The 19,484-nt window shown below is 48.9% G+C and overlaps 1 protein-coding gene across 8 annotated transcripts in view; it reads right to left on the bottom strand.

Moving 5' to 3' along the window:
* Positions 1-2,274: 2,274 nt before the first annotated feature.
* The window catches only part of LOC142464336 (uncharacterized), an 898,100-nt gene continuing 880,890 nt past the window's right edge, over positions 2,275-19,484 (bottom strand). The window contains exons 1-4 of one of the 8 annotated variants that reach the window (XM_075567850.1): positions 13,706-13,801; positions 11,624-11,686; positions 10,526-10,644; positions 2,275-4,059 (exon numbers count right to left, since the gene is read on the bottom strand). In XM_075567850.1, the coding sequence (XP_075423965.1) occupies positions 3,059-3,814 (756 nt within the window). In that variant the 5' untranslated portion in view covers positions 3,815-4,059; positions 10,526-10,644; positions 11,624-11,686; positions 13,706-13,801 and the 3' untranslated portion in view covers positions 2,275-3,058. Of the gene's footprint in view, positions 4,060-10,525; positions 10,645-11,623; positions 11,687-11,813; positions 11,926-13,076; positions 13,188-13,210; positions 13,426-13,705; positions 13,802-19,484 lie in introns of those variants that run through there. The other 7 variants (XM_075567851.1, XM_075567843.1, XM_075567844.1 and 4 more) reach the window with 7 other exon arrangements.

Genomic DNA, 19,484 nt, shown 5'->3' with positions numbered 1-19,484 from the left:
ACGCGCCGACGTCACGAGTCAGCTGACGCGGAAGTGGAGCGACTACCGATCGGAGAGAGGAGGGCTGAACATCACCGTACCCAAACGAGCAGAAGAGTCTAAGCACCCCTGTTCCTGCGGTCATTATTGATACCGAAATGCTTGCAACCAACTTTTTTCTGTGAGTTTTTATAACCGTTTTAATTTGACTATAAACTTAACTATACTACCCTATGGGCCTCGCGCTTTTTTCTTTTTTCTTCCCCTGTCTATAGCTTTTCCTGGTCCCGAGGTTGGTTCCATATGCAAAGAGGCTGCATACCCATTTGAGATCAAGATTGGACTCTATATTTGGGACCACAAAAAGCAAATCTCATGGACATTAAGTATCATAATTTATTTAATTGTTTGAAGTAATTGTTTTAATTTTTGCTGTGTAAATCCCTTGTTATTTTCTCTTTTCTTATGTCAATGAATATATATTAAAGTCAATAGGTAAGAGCGCTGGTGAACACACTTGATAGCAGAGGGGTTAATACCCACCTGCTCCCAACTGTGTTGTACTTAATCAATAACCCTTTTCTACTTACCTGGCTGTGTGCTGTCTCTGTTTTCCGGATGGAGGGGGAGATATATATATATATATATATATATATATATATATATATATTACAGTGTTCGACAAACCTATTCCCCCGCACGCCCCGGGCAGGCGAGTGGATTTGACCTCGTGGCGACCTCCTTATGGCCGCCCAAGCAGCGCACGTGTTTTTTTTTAATTTTCCCTGCTCGCGCTGAATTTTTTTTTTTTAATCCAGCAGCCTGATTGGCTGACAGGACTTGGCGGGCTGCCAAGATTTTTTTTCCCATCCAGGCTAAGGCCACGCAGGCGCATCTTCTTCCTGCTGCTTGAAGAGGTTAGTACAGTACTCCATTGCATCCCCGCCTCCCGGTCTCTGCTTCCCCTCCCTGTCCCCGTGTCTGCCCGCAGGGTGGGTGATGGTAGCGGGGGTGTCCCCACTTCCCCCCCCCAGTCCTCGCTCCTCCCCCCCGTCCTTGCTTCCCCCCAGGTTCCCGTATCCACCCGCGAGGTGGGAGATGGTAGCGGGGGTGTTCCCCCCCAAGCCCCGCTTCCCCATGGCTGCCCGCGTAGGGCGGGAGATGGGTGCGGGTGTGGGGGGCATTGGGGAGCATGGTGTTGGTCGCGGCCTATCCTCTCTTCCTTTCTACCCCCCCTCGAGTCCCAGGGGTTCCGCTGGCCGGCTGCACTCACTGCTGCCCCTGGCTTTTCCCTCTCCGCTCTCCTCCCTCCTAGGAGCGTGCGTGCAGTCCTCGCTGCCTCCTGCCTGTGAGCTGAGAGGGAGGGGGGGGTCATCTGTGGTGTCGGCTTCTTCTGTAAACTTTGTGTGTGTGTGACAGACTGTGTGTGTGTGTGTGTGTGTGTGTGTGTGTGTGTGTGTGTGTGTGTGTGTGTGTGTGTGTGTGTGTGTGTGTGTGTGTGTGTGTGTGTGTGTGTGTGACAGACAGCGTGTGCGTGTGACAGACACTGTGTGTGTGTGTGTGTGTGTGTCAGACTGTGTGTGTGTGTGTGCGTAGGACACCAGAGGTACCCCCCAATCAGTCACCTCCTCCCCACCCAGTCACCCCCCCCCCGTCAGCCAGTCACCCCCGTCTGTCTCCCCTGCCTCCTCTCTGTCTCCCCTCCCTTCTCTCTGTCTCCTTCCTCCTCTGTCTCCCTTCCCTCCTCTCTGTCTCCCCTCCCATCTCTCTGTATCTGGATATCTTATTTACCCTGTATATCTTAACTGCCCTATACCTACACCGAAATAACCTATACTGCTTTGTTCCAGATCTGACTCTCAAGCTTCAGACGGGAGGCATCGGAATCCCCCCTAATCCAGAAGACAGGTAGAGAACACCTCCCCTCCAACATATAACATTGCGGGAATGAGGGTACCTGGACATAGAGGGACTGCGGATCAGGTATGATCCCAGCTGGGATTGCTGCTTTAGATATTGTGAAGCGGGGGCATCCAGACACTGGATAAAGGGTGCAGGAAACTAGTCATTCACATCTGGCTTTTTTTTGTAAAACACACACACACGTAACCAGGACTAATTGTAGTATAATGTAATACAATGCCAAAAAACGAATGCTGTTCTTACTAGGATTTATTCAATTTATTTTTTTTAAAGCGGGCCTGGGGGCAGGACTAGGGTGGGGGAGGACAAGGCGGCGAGTAGATTTTTGGGTGATTTGTCGGGTATAGTGCAGAATAAATGAGTTCTTCAGTATTAGGTGATACCTTTTTTATTGGACTAACAATTTATGTCATAGGACAAGCTTTCGAGAGTTCTCCTCTCTTCTTCAGGTCAAGCAATACTGATATACAAATGATTCTATGGCTAAAACAGTGTAGAGAAACAAACAAAAAAAAAAACAACAGATATGTATTGTAGATAAGGTAGGGTGTTAAAAGTGTTTGAAGCCAGGGGACGGTGACAAGGGAAGGTGGGGAGGGGGAGGGATGCTGGGGGGGGGGGGGGAGAAAGTGTTGATAAGAATGGAGGCAAGCAGGATAATTACAAACAATTTTGATAGGGTGTGAGAAAACCCATGTCCGCATTAAGTCCTTTGGTTTTGGTGTCAAAGAGTCTTATCATTCTGAGTTCAAATGGACTAACACAGCTATTTTCTGAGATGATATATATATATATTATATATATATATATATATATATATATATATATATATATATAGATATAGATATATATATATATATCTCATCTATATCTATCATGTCCCTTGTTCTCTTGATCGGCACCATCACAGTAAATAACCCCATTAAAGTACAACACATGCCTACATATACCAGTTTGAAATCTATTCAATCATAGTGTTGCTGCAAAAAAAAACTGCATATCTGGGCAAGCTTTTGGGAATTGTCATTTCCCTAAAATATTTTTTTTCTATTATTTTTGTGGTATTTTGTATATTTTCACATCAATAGTTAGAGGGAGACTTCACAAAGTGATTTATCTTGTGTTTGAAAATATTTGTTTTTGACTAAAGCTTTTCTCATATTAGAGCAGTTATAGGGTCCACCCCTGTGTGGATTCTTTGGTGTATAACAAGATGTGATTTGCGAAAGAAGCTTTTCTCACATTCAGAGCAGTTATGGGGTCTCACCCCTGTGTGGAGTTTCTGGTGTATAACAAGACTAGATTTAAGCCCGAAGCTTTTAGCACATTCAGAGCAGTTATAAGGTTTCAACCCTGTATGGATTATTTGGTGTGTAGCAAGTGTAGATTTATAACGGAAGCTTTCCCCACATTCAGAGCAGTTATAGGGTGTCACACCTGTGTGGATTCTTTGATGTTTATCAAGATTAGATTTGTGACTGAAGCTTTTCTCACATTCAGAGCAGTTATACGGTCTCACCCCTGTGTGGAGTTTTTGGTGTTTAACAAGACTTGATTTAAGCCCAAAGTTTTTCCCACATTCAGAGCAGTTATAAGACTTCACCCCTGTGTGGATTATTTGGTGTGTAACAAGTTTATATTTCTGACTGAAGCTTTTTTCACATTCAGAGCAGTTATAGGGTGTCACACCTGTGTGGATTCTTTGATGTTGAAAAAGATTAGATTTGTGATTGAAGCTTTTCTCACATTCAGAGCAGTTATAGGGTCTCACCCCCGTGTGGATTCTTTGGTGTATAACAAGATCTGAGTTCTGAATGAAGCTTTTTCTACATTCAGAGCAGTTATAGGATTTTTTCCCTGTATGGATTATTTGCTGTATAACATCACCGCATTTCCCACTGTAGGTTTTCATGTCCCTGCTCTTTAAACACTCTTTGTCTTGTCTGGTACTGTGGTGTCTGTAAATTTAGTAAAATGCTGTTGATGTATAGGAATGCTCTGCCGAGTTTCTTGTAATCTTCTTCCAGTTCTCATACAGACTTATGGAATGTTGAAGTCCTTAAAACATATTTCCATTAACACCTCTGTAATTTATGATGTTTGGGACATTTCTTATCTTGCTTCTTGTTCACAGATCAGTCGTGTGCTGCAAATAATCTGTGGTGAGAAAATGTATTAATGTAACATTGCAATGCAACAAAGTACATTTGGATGAGAGACAAATATTCACTGAGTTTGACCCTTATAAAATTCTACTTGTTTAAAACCAGAGACAGAACATGAAACACAGACAGAGCTCAGTGCACATCCAGTGAAACTTATACACGGTACAGTGCCTAAATATATATGTATAGATATCTATTAAATAAAATGGTCTTTTAGTTTAACATTTTGGCCAAAGTGTTGTAAGCCCTTGAGCCACTACACAGCAGACCACATCTCAAGGGTACCTAACACTAATATAAAATCTTAATAACCTGTGCATTACCAGGAAGAATGATTTATAATAAATCTGTCAAAATTAGTTGCATAGTTCTAAGTCTGATTGAAGCTCTTATTAACCTCTACATTACCAGGAAAAGCACTCTGTATTAGATTTGTCACAATCAAACTGCAAGCAAGCAAGTTCCCCTGAGAGTGGGAGATGCAATGGAGTGAGCTTTTAACCATTTAAATGTGGGAGGGGGTTCAATATGAGCTTGTATGTTTTACAATTCTTGTTCAGCTGGTCTTGGCTGATTGGAGGGTGGCTCCTCCTACCTAGTTGAAGTTCACCCCCTCCCACATTTAAATGGTTAAAAGCTCACTCCATTGCATCTGCCACTCTCAGGGGAACTTGCTTGATTGTGACAAATCTAATACAGAGTGCTTTTCCTGGTAATGTACATGTTAATAAGAGCTTCAATCAGACTTAGAACTATGCAACTAATTTTGACAGATTATAAAATCAAGAATTTATATTAGTGTTAGGTACCCTTGAGATGTGGTCTGCCGTGTAGTGGCTCAAGGGCGTACAACACTTTAGCCAAAATGTTAAACTAAAAGACCATTTTATTTAATAGATATCTATACATATATATTTAGGCACTGTACCGTGTATAAGTTTCACTGGATGTGCACTGAGCTCTGTCTGTGTTTCATGTTCTGTCTCTGGTTTTAAATAGATATTGCCATGCTCAGTAGCACTCCTCTGTGACACTTATACGCTTATAAATATGTTGTGGTTATTTTGGGGGTTCAATATGAGCTTGTAGGTGTCCTGTATGTTTTAAAATTCTACTTGTGCCAGATACAGAATCATAATTAAAGTTATATTTACAATGTAACTAGAATATAACAATCACCCAGAGGAAGGCAAAGAAACACCCAAATAAATCATTTTACATTTATGTCTCATAAGTGGAAATAAATATTTCCTCTATTGTTGCACCAAGTCCCAAAAATGACCGGGTAACCAAAAAAAAAAAAACTGCCTGGTAGTTGTGACTTGCCAGCGGCGGAGGGTGTGAGGACTGCGGCAGAGGGTGAGGAAGACCACGGCAAAATCCTGGTGGCAGTGGGAGCAGCGGAAGACATCCATCAGGCGGTGGCAGCAGAGGACGTTACTGCTCCCGCGGCTGAAGACATCCTTCACAGCCGGTGCTAGCAAGTGACCGGAGCATAAACATTACTGTTGGACAGCCGTGGGGGAGCGCTTCGACTTCCGTGCCGCTCCTCACCAGTTGTCCTATAGTAACGCTCCTGCTCTGGTCCCGTATTCCTCTGTTCGCACAGGCACCGGCTGTGAAGGATGACTTCAGCTGCTCCCACCGGCTGAAGAGTGACGTCCTCTGCTGCCAGCGCCTGATGGATGTCGTCTGCTGCTCCCACCGCCACCAGCATGTCACAGTCATCTTCCTCACCCTCCGTCGCCAGCTGCAGGTGTCTTCTGCTGATCTGCTCCTGCCGTTCTCCAAGTGGAGGACTGAGGGAGCAGAGCAAAACGGAAATTACCTGGCTCCGGGTTCCATCCCCTTAGTGCGGGGTCTGGGTAATTTCCAGGTACTGAAAATATGGGCAGGTATGCCAGGTACTGGGTAATATTATTATCATTATTTACTAGTAAAGCGCCAACATATTCTGCAGTGCGGTACAATGGGATACATGGAGTTATACATATTACATAATCAGTTACATACAAGTAAGGACAAATATGCACAAACAGATACAAAGAAGTAATGAGGGCCCTGCTCATGAGAGCTTACAATCTAGAGGGAATGAGGGACAATGTTCAAACAAGAGGTATCTGGCTGAAACTGAAATCTTAGGTCTGGGTCTAAGCCCCAACTGACTCAGGTCTCGGTGGCATCCATGCTCTGATTAGTTGGCAGCCCTCCTCCATGGATCTCGGCCTCCACCGGAAACTATGTAAAGAGCTGCCGATTTCACTTCCAGAGCTCAGTCTGATCCTGACGTGGAGGTGAACTAAGCAGTGTGCTCTGCGGCTGTGCCGGAGACACCTGAAAACGAGACTGGGAGCCTAACCAAGCGGGAGATTTTAAAATGCTCTGTCGTGAATTGCAGAGGTCTGGGCAGTCTCGATCTCCACAGGAGTGGAAGCAAAACCCGGGTAAACATTGGAATTGGCGCCTGGCACCCAGGTAGCTGGGATTCCCCCCGTATTCCTTGTCTCAGTGAGTAAAAGATCTGTTTGTGATTTTGTGCAGTGCTTACTGGCTGCAATAAATACTCTTTATTGAAATGCTTTGTCCTGTCTGGTGCCTTGATCCGGGTGTTCTGGTCTCCTGTTACAGCTAGGGTTTTACATTTAATTCTAGACGCTATGCAAAGCAAGAAGGAGACGGAGGAGGGCGACTTCCATTTTAGAAGTGTCTCCAGTTGTATGTATCCCCTCAAACCTTTCTCCAATTAAATTAGGGAGAAATGCCTGTGCTGCAAATGGAGCACACCCGAGGCCGTGCTTATAGTGCTGGTGACGGCGACGCGACAGATGACTCACCTGTCGCCACCCGCGAAAGTTATAATTTAACTTTCAGCGACGTCGCTAGCGACAGGGTCATTGATTGTTTCAGAGACAGTAACATGTGGCGCCGGTCTCTGAAAAATCTGATTTACCCGGCTTCCAAATTTTGGGTTGCGATGTCACTCCATGGACAGAGTCAATTGTTTTGTTTTGGAGCGACATCGCCGTGGCGGGCACTCTAAACGCAGCCTAAGGTAGCTTTGGAGACATGCTAATAGATGTGCAAAGTATATTTAAGTAAGTCCCATCCCACAATTCCTAAAATTATTTCCATGCCAACTATATAAAGTTGATGAGCCTAAAAACAAGATGACTGGAATGGTGTCAGACCCAAAAGGACTAGAACCCACAACCACTGCTTTTCTTGGCAGCAGATCTAACAGTGTGAGATAAACCAGCTAATGGTAGCACTACTGTCACAGCATACTTAGTTTTGAGTTATACTTCTAATTTAGTGCTCACTCATATGTATAAAGCACTTTTCTCCTTTGTCCCAGAGGGATAGAAATGTGTGTAAGAAAAGAATGTGCATGCCCTCATTGCGTAATAAAAAGAAGGGGGAGGGAAACAAGTGCACTCATAAGGGAAGGAAATGAAAAGGCTTTTGTGACATAATCACAAGCCAGCAATCCCATTGGTATAAACCTCAGTCCTGGCAGTCCTCTCATGAGGGATAGTAGAACAGGTCCGCTGAGGACTGAATCTAGCAAAGTCCTGAGTGAAAGGAAAGTCCTTGATTAGAGGAGATTCAAAATCTAGCGGCCAAAAACATACGGAGCATCATCATAGAAAATGGTTAAATAATGTCCCTCTCGGCCAATTTCACCGGATCAGGAGAAATTGTTCTTGAGAGGGACTTTCTTTCACAATCTAAAGCTTTGAGTAAGAAGTTTACAGATAAGGGGTATGATGGACAATTGGTCCTAAACTCCCTGAGTAAGGGCCAAGCTATGAACCGATCTGCCTTAGTAGCTGATTCCAGGGGCAAAAGAGTTAGGAAGCAAAATTCTGATTATAACCAGAGTCAAGGGAGTAAAAGATTTGGGGCTCCAAAGTTTATTACTACATTTAATAAATCATACAGTATAAGTCCATTTAGAAGATTCTAAACAAGCACTGGAATATTCTTATGTGTGTGACGGGTGGGGGTAATTAGGTTATCTAATAAAGGTTAAGCCCCCTGGTTACCCCTGAACCCGTGGGGTCCCTGGTAGCTACATAAGCACCATAAGCCAGGAAAAATACATGTGGAAAATAATGTGACCCCTGCTTTTTTCTGTTTTCATGTTTCCTTGGCCCTAGAACTATGAGATGTATTGGGCATTAGTGTGACGTTAAGGGGGTAACCAGGCTCTCAATAAAGGTCAAGCCCATTCATGGTTACTCCTGATCCGTACATATATAAGGGTTCAAGAGAGTTAGCTCCTGGACCAAGTAACATTGCATCTTTCAATGCATGACTTGTAATAAAGATATTTTTTGTGTTTTTATCTTTCCGGGCATGTTAGTGAGCAGGGATTGCTAGGGCACGAGTTTCAAGGGGGATTTTGCGGAGGAATTGTTGTCAGAATGTGCATAGGTAGTTGGGTTCCAAAGTTGTCGGTTCCCCTAAAAATGTACCCGGTAAGCATGCCTGATACCTGGATACATATAGGCACATTGTCCCGGCAATATCTCCCCTCGAAAACGCTTGCGCGACTCACTGCTAGGGTTCCCTGCTTCAGCATAGCCCAGAAAGGTAAATGAGGCACAGGGATGAAAAAGTGTCCCTGTAGCTGAGGGGATCCATAGGTAACAGGGGTACCCCCAACCAGGTTAAGAAGCGTGAACCTCACACAGGCAAAGTTTTCTATTTTATTTTCTATTTTTATGTCAATACCAAGTTTGTTTCATTACAGTTATTCTTATAATACACTACTACATTTGTTACAAAAGTGCCCCTGCTTTTTTGTGTTTTGTCTTGTGATCCGTTCTCTGATTGGTCGCCAGCTCCTTCTCCATGTTGGACATAGAACACAGAGGTCTATAAAAGGGGACTGGCCAATCAGAGAATCTTGTGACTTGAATCTGTGAGGCGCTGGCAGGATTTTCAAAGTTGCTCTGTTGCGAAAAGCAGAGCAACCGGCTTCAGTTTTGTAGCTGTGAAAACCTGCCCAGTTGAGACTAAGTCATACACTGGGACCAAGTTCTCAGAACAGAACGAAGTGGCCGCGGTTGTGCAGTCTCCCCAAAAAGAGTACCACGTATCCCGGGATCAGGTACTGGTCAGGGTAAGCCTTCCGAAGCAGGCGACCTGCACTTATGTGAGGCTAGTTTTCACCCCCAGACACCCAGTAAATGTATAATCTTCCTGCATTTCGTGTATTCGTTGTGTGTCCGCGGATTTCACCCGAATAACCCTCGTTTTATTCCACTACCTTGTTTTGCCTAGTGAATGATCCCAGAAGGGAAAAAGTGTTAAAAGTGCTGGTCGTCCGTGACACTAACAATAAAGTACAATGGGGTACTAAGAAAGAGAATTCCCCGTGTTGTCTTGATGAATTGATTCAAATGTTAACTTTTAATGGGCATAATATTAAAATAAAGCGTAAAGTTTAAAAATAAACATCTTGTAGGGTGTTCTATGAATTGGTATCACAGGGCACTTCTGTGAGTGCTGCCAGGAGTACCAGGAAATAGGAGACTGTGTAGTGTTGACTAGGTATAAAGACAATAATACCAGTACCATGCACAGTGTAGCTATACTAAGGCCTCGGACATGGTTGCGCCAACCGCGCGGAGGCGTCCACACGGGGCGCGATCACATTGCCTACAGGCATTGATGTCAGTCAGACCGCGCGGGCGCAAGCAGGAGGGGGCATGAGTTGCTCAAGAAAACAGTTGAAACTGATTTCTTGGCACGATGTGCAGGTCAAGTGACCAGTTCGCCCAATGAGGGCAAACCAGCTCCGTAACACCCCTAGGCACGCCCCCCACGGTGCGTCCACCATGGCCAAAAAATGCACCCGCTTCACGCAGGTGACGTCACAGCCTTCGCACCCCTCCACGCTGGAGAAGGCAGTGTGGCCTTAGCCTAAGTTTCTTGCTACGCTACGATCCTTACTAATGTTAGTAAACAGGTGTAACGATATATATTGCGACACATTGTTATACTGTGTGTGGAGACCCTGAGTAGCACCGTGAGCATACTGCGGTATCCTTGGGGTTAATAGACTACTGTGCGTTAAGGACTCCTGATTATGCACCTATGAGCTGAAGGTTATATAAAAGGGATAACACTTTGGAGCTACGTGTCCAAGTGTATGTATACAGTTAGCCTTTGGTCAGTGTGTGGCAATAATTGATCACCACATGAATCAAAGACATGAATTGAGAAACCTGTTGCCTCCCTGTGATGTGACAGGGCTCTATGTGAGTAACCTGCCAATTGGCTACTGGGTGTAAATAACCTCAGTTTTGCTCCAAAAAAAAGAAGTCTATATAAGCCTGGCACCGTTTGTATGGTAAGTGCCCAGAATAGCTGCCAGTGTGTGCAGAGATTCTTTCACGGGCACACAACTAACACATTCCTTATAACCAAGGTAAGTAGTACAAATATACCTGAAAAATCCGTTCCTAAATCAGCTCTACAGATTTCCGTAACTTAGTTGTGAGCTCACCGCCAGTTCTTTCATTTGAAAGCAGTGTGTCACAATGGGCATATCGGGAGCAGACGGTCCCTGTGGGAACACTGATCTGAATAATGTTCCCATACATGTAGGTAGTTTTTACCAAACCCTGTTCAGAGCAAGTGTTAGGCTAAGGCCCTGCTCCCTAAGTCAGCGCGCCCCACTGCAGACAGACAGCGCGCTGACAGGCACAGACCGCGATATGCGGTCTGTAGGGAGCCGAAGCGGGAGTGGGGGCGTGGTTTGAGCGGAGGGACCCACTACTCTCCCCTCGGGCTCGGTCTCCCGGGCTGCAGGAGGGAGCTGCTGCGGGCTGCTGGAAGGTAAGCAGCTCCCGCTCCCTCCCCCCACAAATGCCCTCCTCACATAAGCTGATATACACACACACACACACACACACTACCTTGTGGAGGAAGCTGTCCGACAGCTCCCGCTCCCACCGCTGATAGGCTCATCAGCGCACCACGTGACGCGTCACCGCTCGGGATCACAATTTTCTTGCATCCACCTGGCGGTTAACGCGTCACAGCACGTTGTGAGCCGTGCAACGAGGGGGGACTGGGACCGGCTAGGAAAGGATACCCCTGCTGGTGAGGAACGCGCGCACCGCCGGCCGCAGCGGGTTCGCAGCCTTAGGGTTTTGATACAGAGATATCTCCACACACCTGGAACGGGGTCGGCTTAATGGCGTTTTGGCGCCAAGTGGGTGGGGGCGAATGTCATTGTTATTTACATGTCAGTCTATTATGCTTGTGCACACTGAGGGGGATCTGACGAAAGGGCGGCTGCCCTGAAACGTTATTAGTTCCTTTAAATATACAAAGTGATGAGTAAGATACTTTCCCAGCAGTACCTGCGCTGGCTCATGTGCTACATACAATTGCTTCCTTGCTGGATAGCTCAGTTGTGGTGTTAATGCCAAGGTCGTGGGTTTGATCCCCACACCGACCATTCTGCAGGTTTCTTTGCATTCGTTCTGTGTTTTATAAAAGGTTTATGAGGATGTAAAAGTTTAAATTGATAAACATACCATGAATCGCTCCCCAGGGTCTTCTCAATCACGCTGCTCCCTTCCTCCGTTAACATGAGGACACTGAAAAATTAAGTGATGTTTCTTAGTATATTGCAATATTAGGAACATTTCGTATGCAGCAGAATAATTAGCACAGGGAAAATACAAGAAAAGTAAAGTTGATCATAAGAACAATTAAGTATTTTACCTACATTCTTAATTGTTTTTTTTCCTCTCTCTCACTGTGCCCCCCTCTGCCACCTACTGTTCACCCCTCTCTGCGCCCCTCTCACTCTCAGCGCCCCTCTCACTCTCTGCACCTCACTGTAGCCCTCTGCACCTCACTCGATCTCCTCTTCCCCTTTCTCCCCCCTTCACGGTGCCTCCATCTCCCCCACCCCCTCACTTACCCTCAATGTGCCTCTCTCACTCCACCTCACTGTGTCTTTTTTTACTCCCTCGCTGTGCCTGTCTTTCTATGTCTCCCCACAGTGCCAATCTCCCCCGTGTCCCTCTCTCTCTGCGCCACACACACACACACACTCAGCCCCCTCACTGTGCCTCTCCCCCCTCCCCTCACTGTGCTCCTCTCTCCCTTCTCCTCACTGTGCTCCTCTCCCCCCTCCCCTCACTGTGCTCCTCTCTCCCTTCTCCTCACTGTGCTCCTCTCTCCCTTCCCCTCACTGTGCTCCTCTCTCCCTTCCCCTCACTGTGCTCCTCTCTCCCTTCTCCTCACTGTGCTCCTCTCTCCCTTCCCCTCACTGTGCTCCTCTCTCCCTTCCCCTCACTGTGCTCCTCTCTCCCTTCCCCTCACTGTGCTCCTCTCTCCCTTCCCCTCACTGTGCTCCTCTCTCCCTTCCCCTCACTGTGCTCCTCTCTCCCTTCCCCTCACTGTGCCTCCTCTCTCCCTTCCCCTCACTGTGCCTCCTATCTCCCCCCTCCACTCACTTTACCTCACCCCATCACTGTACCTCTCCCCCTCCCCCCTTCACTGTACCTCTCCCTCCCCCTCCCCTGTACCTCTCCCTCCCCCCTTCACTGTACCTCTCCCTCTCCCCTTCACTGTACCTCTCCCTCTCCCTCCCCCCTTCACTGTACCTCTCCATCCCCTCCTTCACTGTACCTCTCCCCCTTCACTGTACCTCTCCCCCCTTCAATGTACCTCTCCCCCCCTTCACTGTACCCCCCCTCACTGTACCTCTCCCCCCTTCGCTGTACCTCTCCCCCCCTTCACTGTACCTCTCCCCCCCTTCACTGTACCTCTCCCTCCCCCCTTCAATGTACCTCTCCCTCCCCCTTCACTGTACCTCTCCACCCCTTCACTGTACCTCTCCCCCCCTTCACTGTACCCCCCCTCACTGTACCTCTCCCCCCTTCACTGTACCTCTCCCTCCCCCTTCACTGTACCTCTCCCTCCCCCTTCACTGTACCTCTCCCTCCCCCTTCACCTCTCCCTCCCCCTTCACTGTACCTCTCCCCTCCCCCCTCACTGTAGCTCGCTCTGGCGCGCGCCCTCACTCTCTCCCCCATCACTGTGCTCCTTATTGCACAGATATAGGGAGGGGAGGTACAATGATAAGAGGGGAATGGGTGAAGAGTAATCACCTGATCTGCTCCCGTGGTCACAGGTCTAGGTTTGGCTTACGCATGCGCAGGAGTCTGCATGGTCCTACCAATGCCATGTCTAATCAGGGCAATCCCACTGGCACGTCACAGCCAATAGGAGCCTTGCTAGTACTGCATGTGCTCACAAGCCCCACTGAAGCCAGAGCCGCCATCTTGGATAAGCGTTATGCCCATACTAAGTGATACAGCTTGTTGAGATGAAGATCCCAAATAGAAGGTGAAATAAGGCCCCCCATATGAGCTAATAAGGAAATGATCAATAAGACTCTACCTCTCCCCCCCATTCTACTTCGCCCCTCACTCTACCTCCCCCCTCACGACTGTACATCACCCTACCCCCCTTCACAGTACCTCTCCCCACCAACCCTTCACTGTACCTCTCCCACCTCACGACTGTATCTCCCCCTACCCCCCTCACTGTGCCCCTTATTACATAGTTATAGGGAGGGGAGGTACAAAGATAAGAGTGATCACCTGATCTGCTCCCGGGATCACAGGCCTAGTTTTGGCTCACCCATGCGCAGAATTCTGCATGGTGCTACCAATGTAACCAGGGCAATCCCCCTGGACACGTCACAGCCTGCTATCACAGCCAATAGGAGCCTTGCAAGTACTGCACATGCTCACAAGCCCCACTGAAGCCAGAGCCGCCATCTTGGATAAGGGTTATGCCCATATTAAGTAATACAGCTTGCTGAGAACCCAAATAGAAGGGATGATAGGGCCCCCTATATGAGATAATAAGAAAATGATCAATAAGACATCAATGCGCCGTGACATCAGGCATATCTAAAGACAAAAAAGGAACAAATAACATTTCATAGCACCAGCCCTTTTGTCAGATCACCCCTCAGTGTATACAAGTGTAACCAGGTCCCCTGGTTCTATTGCTTTCCCCCTTACCTCTGCTGCAGCGTGCGCCAGTGCAGAGAGGTGTGAGCCGGTGACGGGCTCGCCGGAGGCTACGGCAGTCCTAGGTGAAGGGTGTCGCCATTATAGAGTAGCGCATGCGCAGTACACTTGGTGCGCGAGGCGCTAGTGAGGAGAGTGCTCAGCCAGGACTACAACCCCCAGCAGCCACTGGGGCTGACACATGGCGTGAATCAGCCAATATAGCTGCAGCAATCCCCTGCTCCCTAGATTGGATACATTCCGCGTGCTGGAGACCACGGCAGTCGGAGCTGGGACAAGAAAAGGGTAGGTTGTGTGTGCAGGGGTCTGTGGCTTCTGCACTAGGCCAGATACCCCCTATTAGGCCCCAGCTAGGCCCTAACTCATCTCAGGTTGTGGTTGCTATAGGGATAGGCCCGCTAAATAGGGACACAGCCCCGCTTAGCGTACATAGTGTCATGGACACAGCAGAAGCTGCGCAGCAGTTGTGGCCTGTGGTATGGGACCATATTATCACTCAAAGGCACAAAGACTATCTGCATGGTGGGACACTCCAATCGGATACCACCCCACGCGGAGGCGGACACATCGTGGAAGACGCCATCGCTGGATCAGCAGATCCTGTCTTTCCCTCTGTCGGCGCGCTCGGTTGCTGGAGCACCCGGCAGGTACCTAACCTTACACATGCACCAACTTGTGACATCACCATCAAACATAATGTTCAATCACATATAGCATATATATGCTTTTAATATATCTGTTTACCACCATTTGGAGATATTGAGAAAGAAACAGCTAAGATTGGCCAATGCAACAAGAGTTCCTATTGGTTGGAACTATAATGAAGCGCTGTGACGGGGAGGAAGGGGTTAATACTTGATTTGCTATGCATTACTGTGGTTGCCCTGTCCCAGACGTTTTTGTCCCCCATTTAAAAAGCCATTCCCTGGCTGCCATGTTAAAAGACAAATGCATTGCTCACCATACCCTCTAACCGACACATGATGGCAGTATAGAAACAGGCATTTCAATGAGCTGTAGGTATTTTTATGACCGAGCCTCAAAGGGGTCTCAATGAGCTGTAGGTATTTTTATGACGGAGCCTCAAAAGGGGTCTCACAGATTTAGAGTCTCCCTGTCTAAAAGGGTGTCAGTTATGAAAAGAACCAGATACCCATAAGTTATACACGGCCGGCATTCTGAGGTATCACAGATGCCAGTCTATTGACATCAGACATAGTGGTGCCAAGATATGGGTGTAGCCCAGGTATGATAAGTGGCACGGGTGTCAACCTGACCCATGCACCCTGCCCACCGGACAGCCCTTTTGACTGGTCTTATGAACTGTGTGTAACTTGGCTATTCGTGAGTTTTTTTGTTCCCACGAGAGGGATTGGATCCACATGTTAAAGATAACTTTGGGCAGTCTATAACTGTGGCTCCCCAGGTACCCCCAGTGTGATTCCTGAATTTTAATCCATGATGTAAAGATGCAAGATGGGCGGTCGAAGGCACAACTGGAGGAGGATTTGGAGCATCATGAGGAATGCAGGGTCCTACCAGAGGGGCAAGTCCCCGTAGCTGCTGTGTTGGCAGACGCTATTCAGCCCGGAGTGCAGGAGGTCCCTCCAGCTTCGGGGCTGCAAGGACATGAGGAGACTGCTAGTGACCCCCCAGTCGTGGGTGGCTTGGCGCCAGGGGTTGCGGACAAGGTAGCTGCTGCGGCTGCCGAGCGTGCCGTCCCTGGGCTTACTGCACTTCTGGCTACATGGGGAATGGGTGTTAGCACTGCGGAGCGGGTACAGCTCCTGACAGCAGTGCTTGGAAGAACCCACAACCCCTACCTTGAAAACGGGGAACAAGGTATTTCCCGGGCAGATCATCACAACTTCAGCAAGTTCGTGGATGGCACAGAGGACCTCGATGCGTTCCTGAATGACTTCGAGACGCAGTGTTCCCGGTTCCGAATTCCAAGGAGGGACTGGGTGGTCAGACTGCGACCACTGTTATCTGGCGAATCCAAACGGACTGTGATGGGTATTCCACGCGTGGATGCCGATGACTACGGTCATGTGAAAAGCAAGCTGCTAACCCAGTATGCCCTGACCCCAGAATCTTACAGGAGCAAGTTCCGGACGGGGGTAGTACTCCCCGGAGAGTCATACAGCACCTATGCCAGTAGGATGGCTTTGCACGGGACTCAGTGGGTGGAGGTGAATGGGGTTACAAAATTCCATACCCTGCTGGACTTATTCTTTCAAGAGCAGCTGCTGCAGCAGCTTCCCACAGATGTGAGGGGATGGGTCTATGACCATAAACCTCAGACCTATGAGGATGCAGCGAAAATGGCAGATGAGTATGTGGCCAAGTACGCAATGAAGGACCCTGTAGCACCCAAAGGAGTGGGCCGTGCGGCCCAGGGCGCTAAGACTACCCCTCCGTGGACACACCAGCCTGCGGCAGCAAACAGCACACCCAAGGCTGCAGAGTTCAAGCATGAGAGGCGGTGTTATTCCTGCAATAAAGTTGGACATCTCAGGCCAGATTGTCGGGACCGGTCCAAGGGACCCCATCAGTGGCAACGCTCACCAGCTGCGAGGCCGGTCGCCCCTGTGCGACTGGCACACACAGAGGAGCCAAGTACAGCCGTGGAACCAGCCCACAGAGGGATGCCCAGCGGACAGACTGCACTTGCCACCTCGGGACCAGCAGTGGAGAGCGGGGGACATCATTTTGCTCCAGTCGGGATGCAGCCCAACGATGTCCGGCAGAAGCATCTGCAGAAGGTGACCATCGGAGTCCGGCAGGCGGACGGCTCGCTAGACTCCGGTGCCACCGTGACTCTGGTTCGCCCTGATATGGTGCGGCCAGAGGATTTGCTCCCGGGCACCGGGATGCAAGTGGCCATGCCAGACGGAGGACCGCGGTCACTCCAGGTTGCCCGGGTCTTTTTGGACTGGGGTGCCGGACGTGGCATGAGGGAGGTGGAGGTTTTGCCTGGGTTAGATGCCGAGGTCTTACTGGGTAACGACCTAGGACACGTTACCTGTGTTTTTACCACTGAGCTGGTGCCTGTTGCAGCGATCACCAGGAGCCAGTAAGCAAGGATCGCAGCAGAACCAGCCCCTGTCCCCCTGCATTTGGGACCTACAGTTCCAGTAGTCTCTACAGAGACCAGACAGGTAAGCCAGACTCAGTCGCTTTCTGACACTGACTTACTGTTCCCTGTCCCCCTGACTCAGATGTGGCCAGAGTTAGGTGCCCAGTTTAGGGTGCGGTGCGATCTGATCCCAGCTTGGAGGGCATGAGACTGCGGGCGTCCGAGTCTAAGCCAAGCAAGAGGTCTGGTTACTTCTTGTGGCACCGCAGGCTCCTATATAGAGCGCAAGGGACCACCGGGTTAGATGAGGTATGGACGGGGAAGAGACAGCTAGTGGTACCCCGGGAGTATAGGCACTAGTTGTTGCGGGTAGCCCACTCCATTCCACTAGCGGGGCATCAGGGGGTCGCTATGACGCGAGCCCGGCTGTTGCAGCGTTACTACTGGCCGGGGGCATCCAGTGAGGCGGCAGAGTTCTGCCGATCCTGTGACGCCTGCCAGTGAGTTGGTAAGGCGGGTGACCGTGTGAAGGCACCCCTGAACCCGTTACCGGTAATAGGGGAACCCTTTCAGCAGGTAACTATGGACCTCGTGGGACCCCTCATGGTTCCCAACTGGTCAGGAAAGCGCTACATTCTCACGGTGGTGGATTTTGCCACCCGGTACCCTAAGGCGGTAGCGCTTGCCAGTATTGATGCTAGGGCAGTAGCTAAAGCTCTGTTAGCCATTTTTTCTAGGGTAGGTTTCCCTAGTGAGATCCTAACCGATCAGGGGTTGCAGTTTATGAGTGAATTGCTCCAGTGTCTCTGGGATGCGTGCGGGGTGAAGCACCAGCGCACTACCCCTTACCACCCCCAAACCAACGGACTATGTGAGAGGTTCAATGGTACCCTGAAGCAGATGCTGCGAACATTTATAAAGGCAGAGGGAAATGACTGGGAGATTCACCTGCAGCACTTGCTGTTTACATAGCGAGAGGTACCGCAAGAATCTACAGGCTTCTCTCCCTTTGAGCTGCTTTATGGTCGCAGGGTATGGGGACCTCTGGACCTATTCCATGAGGGATGGGAAGGGGAGACTACCACTACTGATGCTTCTGTGCTTCAGTATGTGATAGATCTCAGAGACCGGTTAGAGATGCTCATGGGGTTGGCACAGGACAACCTTAGGGCTGCTCAGACCAAGCAGAAGACGTGGTATGATCAGAATGCCCGTAGCATATTGTTCATCCCAGGACAGCAGGTACTTGTTCTCAAGGCCTTTCGGGAGAACAAATTAATGGCTGCCTGGTCGGGACCGTATCCGGTACTGCGAAAGATGAACGAGTGCATCTATGTTGTACAGGTAGATGCTGAGACAGGGAGAAATAAGACTTATCACATCAACATGCTGAAAGAGTACATAGCACTGAGTGTGGTATCATTTGCAGCCCACCGATAGGGGATCTGGCAAGCAATGCTCTGCCTGATCTCCTGGGGGAGGCTAGGCAGGGGGTACCGTAGAGCAGGTGGAGATAGGGCTCAGCTGAGTGTCAGGCAGAGAGCAGAAGCCAGGGTTATGCTAGAGAAGTATAGGGCTCTGTTCTCAGACAAGCCAGGGAAGACACACATTGCAGATCACCCAGTGCTGACAGGGGATCTGAGATATCTGCATAAGTACGCTTATAAAGTGTCAGTATAGATGAAGGGCAGTATAGAGAGGGAGGTAGAAGAGATGCTGGCCCTAGGGGTAATTGTACCGTCCCAGAGCCCTTGGGCTTGTCTGGTAGTCCTGGCTCCTAAGAAGGACGGAACCACCCGGTTCTGTGTGGACTACCGGCAGCTCAATGCGGGCACGGTGTCAGATGCCTACCCCATGCCCCGCATGGATGAGTTGTTAGATGAACTCGCGGGGGCAAGGTATCTGACGACTATGGATCTCAGTAAAGGGTACTGGCAGATCCCTTTGACCCAGAAGGCTAGAGAGAAGTCTGCATTTATTACCCCAAGTGGCCTCTATGAATTACTAGTGATGCCATTCGGGATGAAAAATGCACCGGCTACCTTTCAACGCCTGGTCAATCGCTTGCTGGAGGGTAGGCAAGGGTTTGCAAGGGCATACTTGGATGACATTGCAGTCTTTAGTAATTCGTGGGACTCACACTTAGTGCATGTAGCTGCGGTGCTTGCCAGGATTAGGGAAGCGGGACTGACGTTGAAACCCACCAAGTGCTTAGTAGGGATGGCCGAAGTACTGTACCTAGGGCACAGGGTGGGTGGCGGG

This window comes from Ascaphus truei, chromosome 12 (genome assembly GCF_040206685.1).
Source record: "Ascaphus truei isolate aAscTru1 chromosome 12, aAscTru1.hap1, whole genome shotgun sequence".
Classification (NCBI taxonomy): domain Eukaryota; kingdom Metazoa; phylum Chordata; class Amphibia; order Anura; family Ascaphidae; genus Ascaphus; species Ascaphus truei.
Note: the sequence above shows the minus strand (reverse complement) of the source record. Positions and strands in the feature narration are given on the sequence as shown.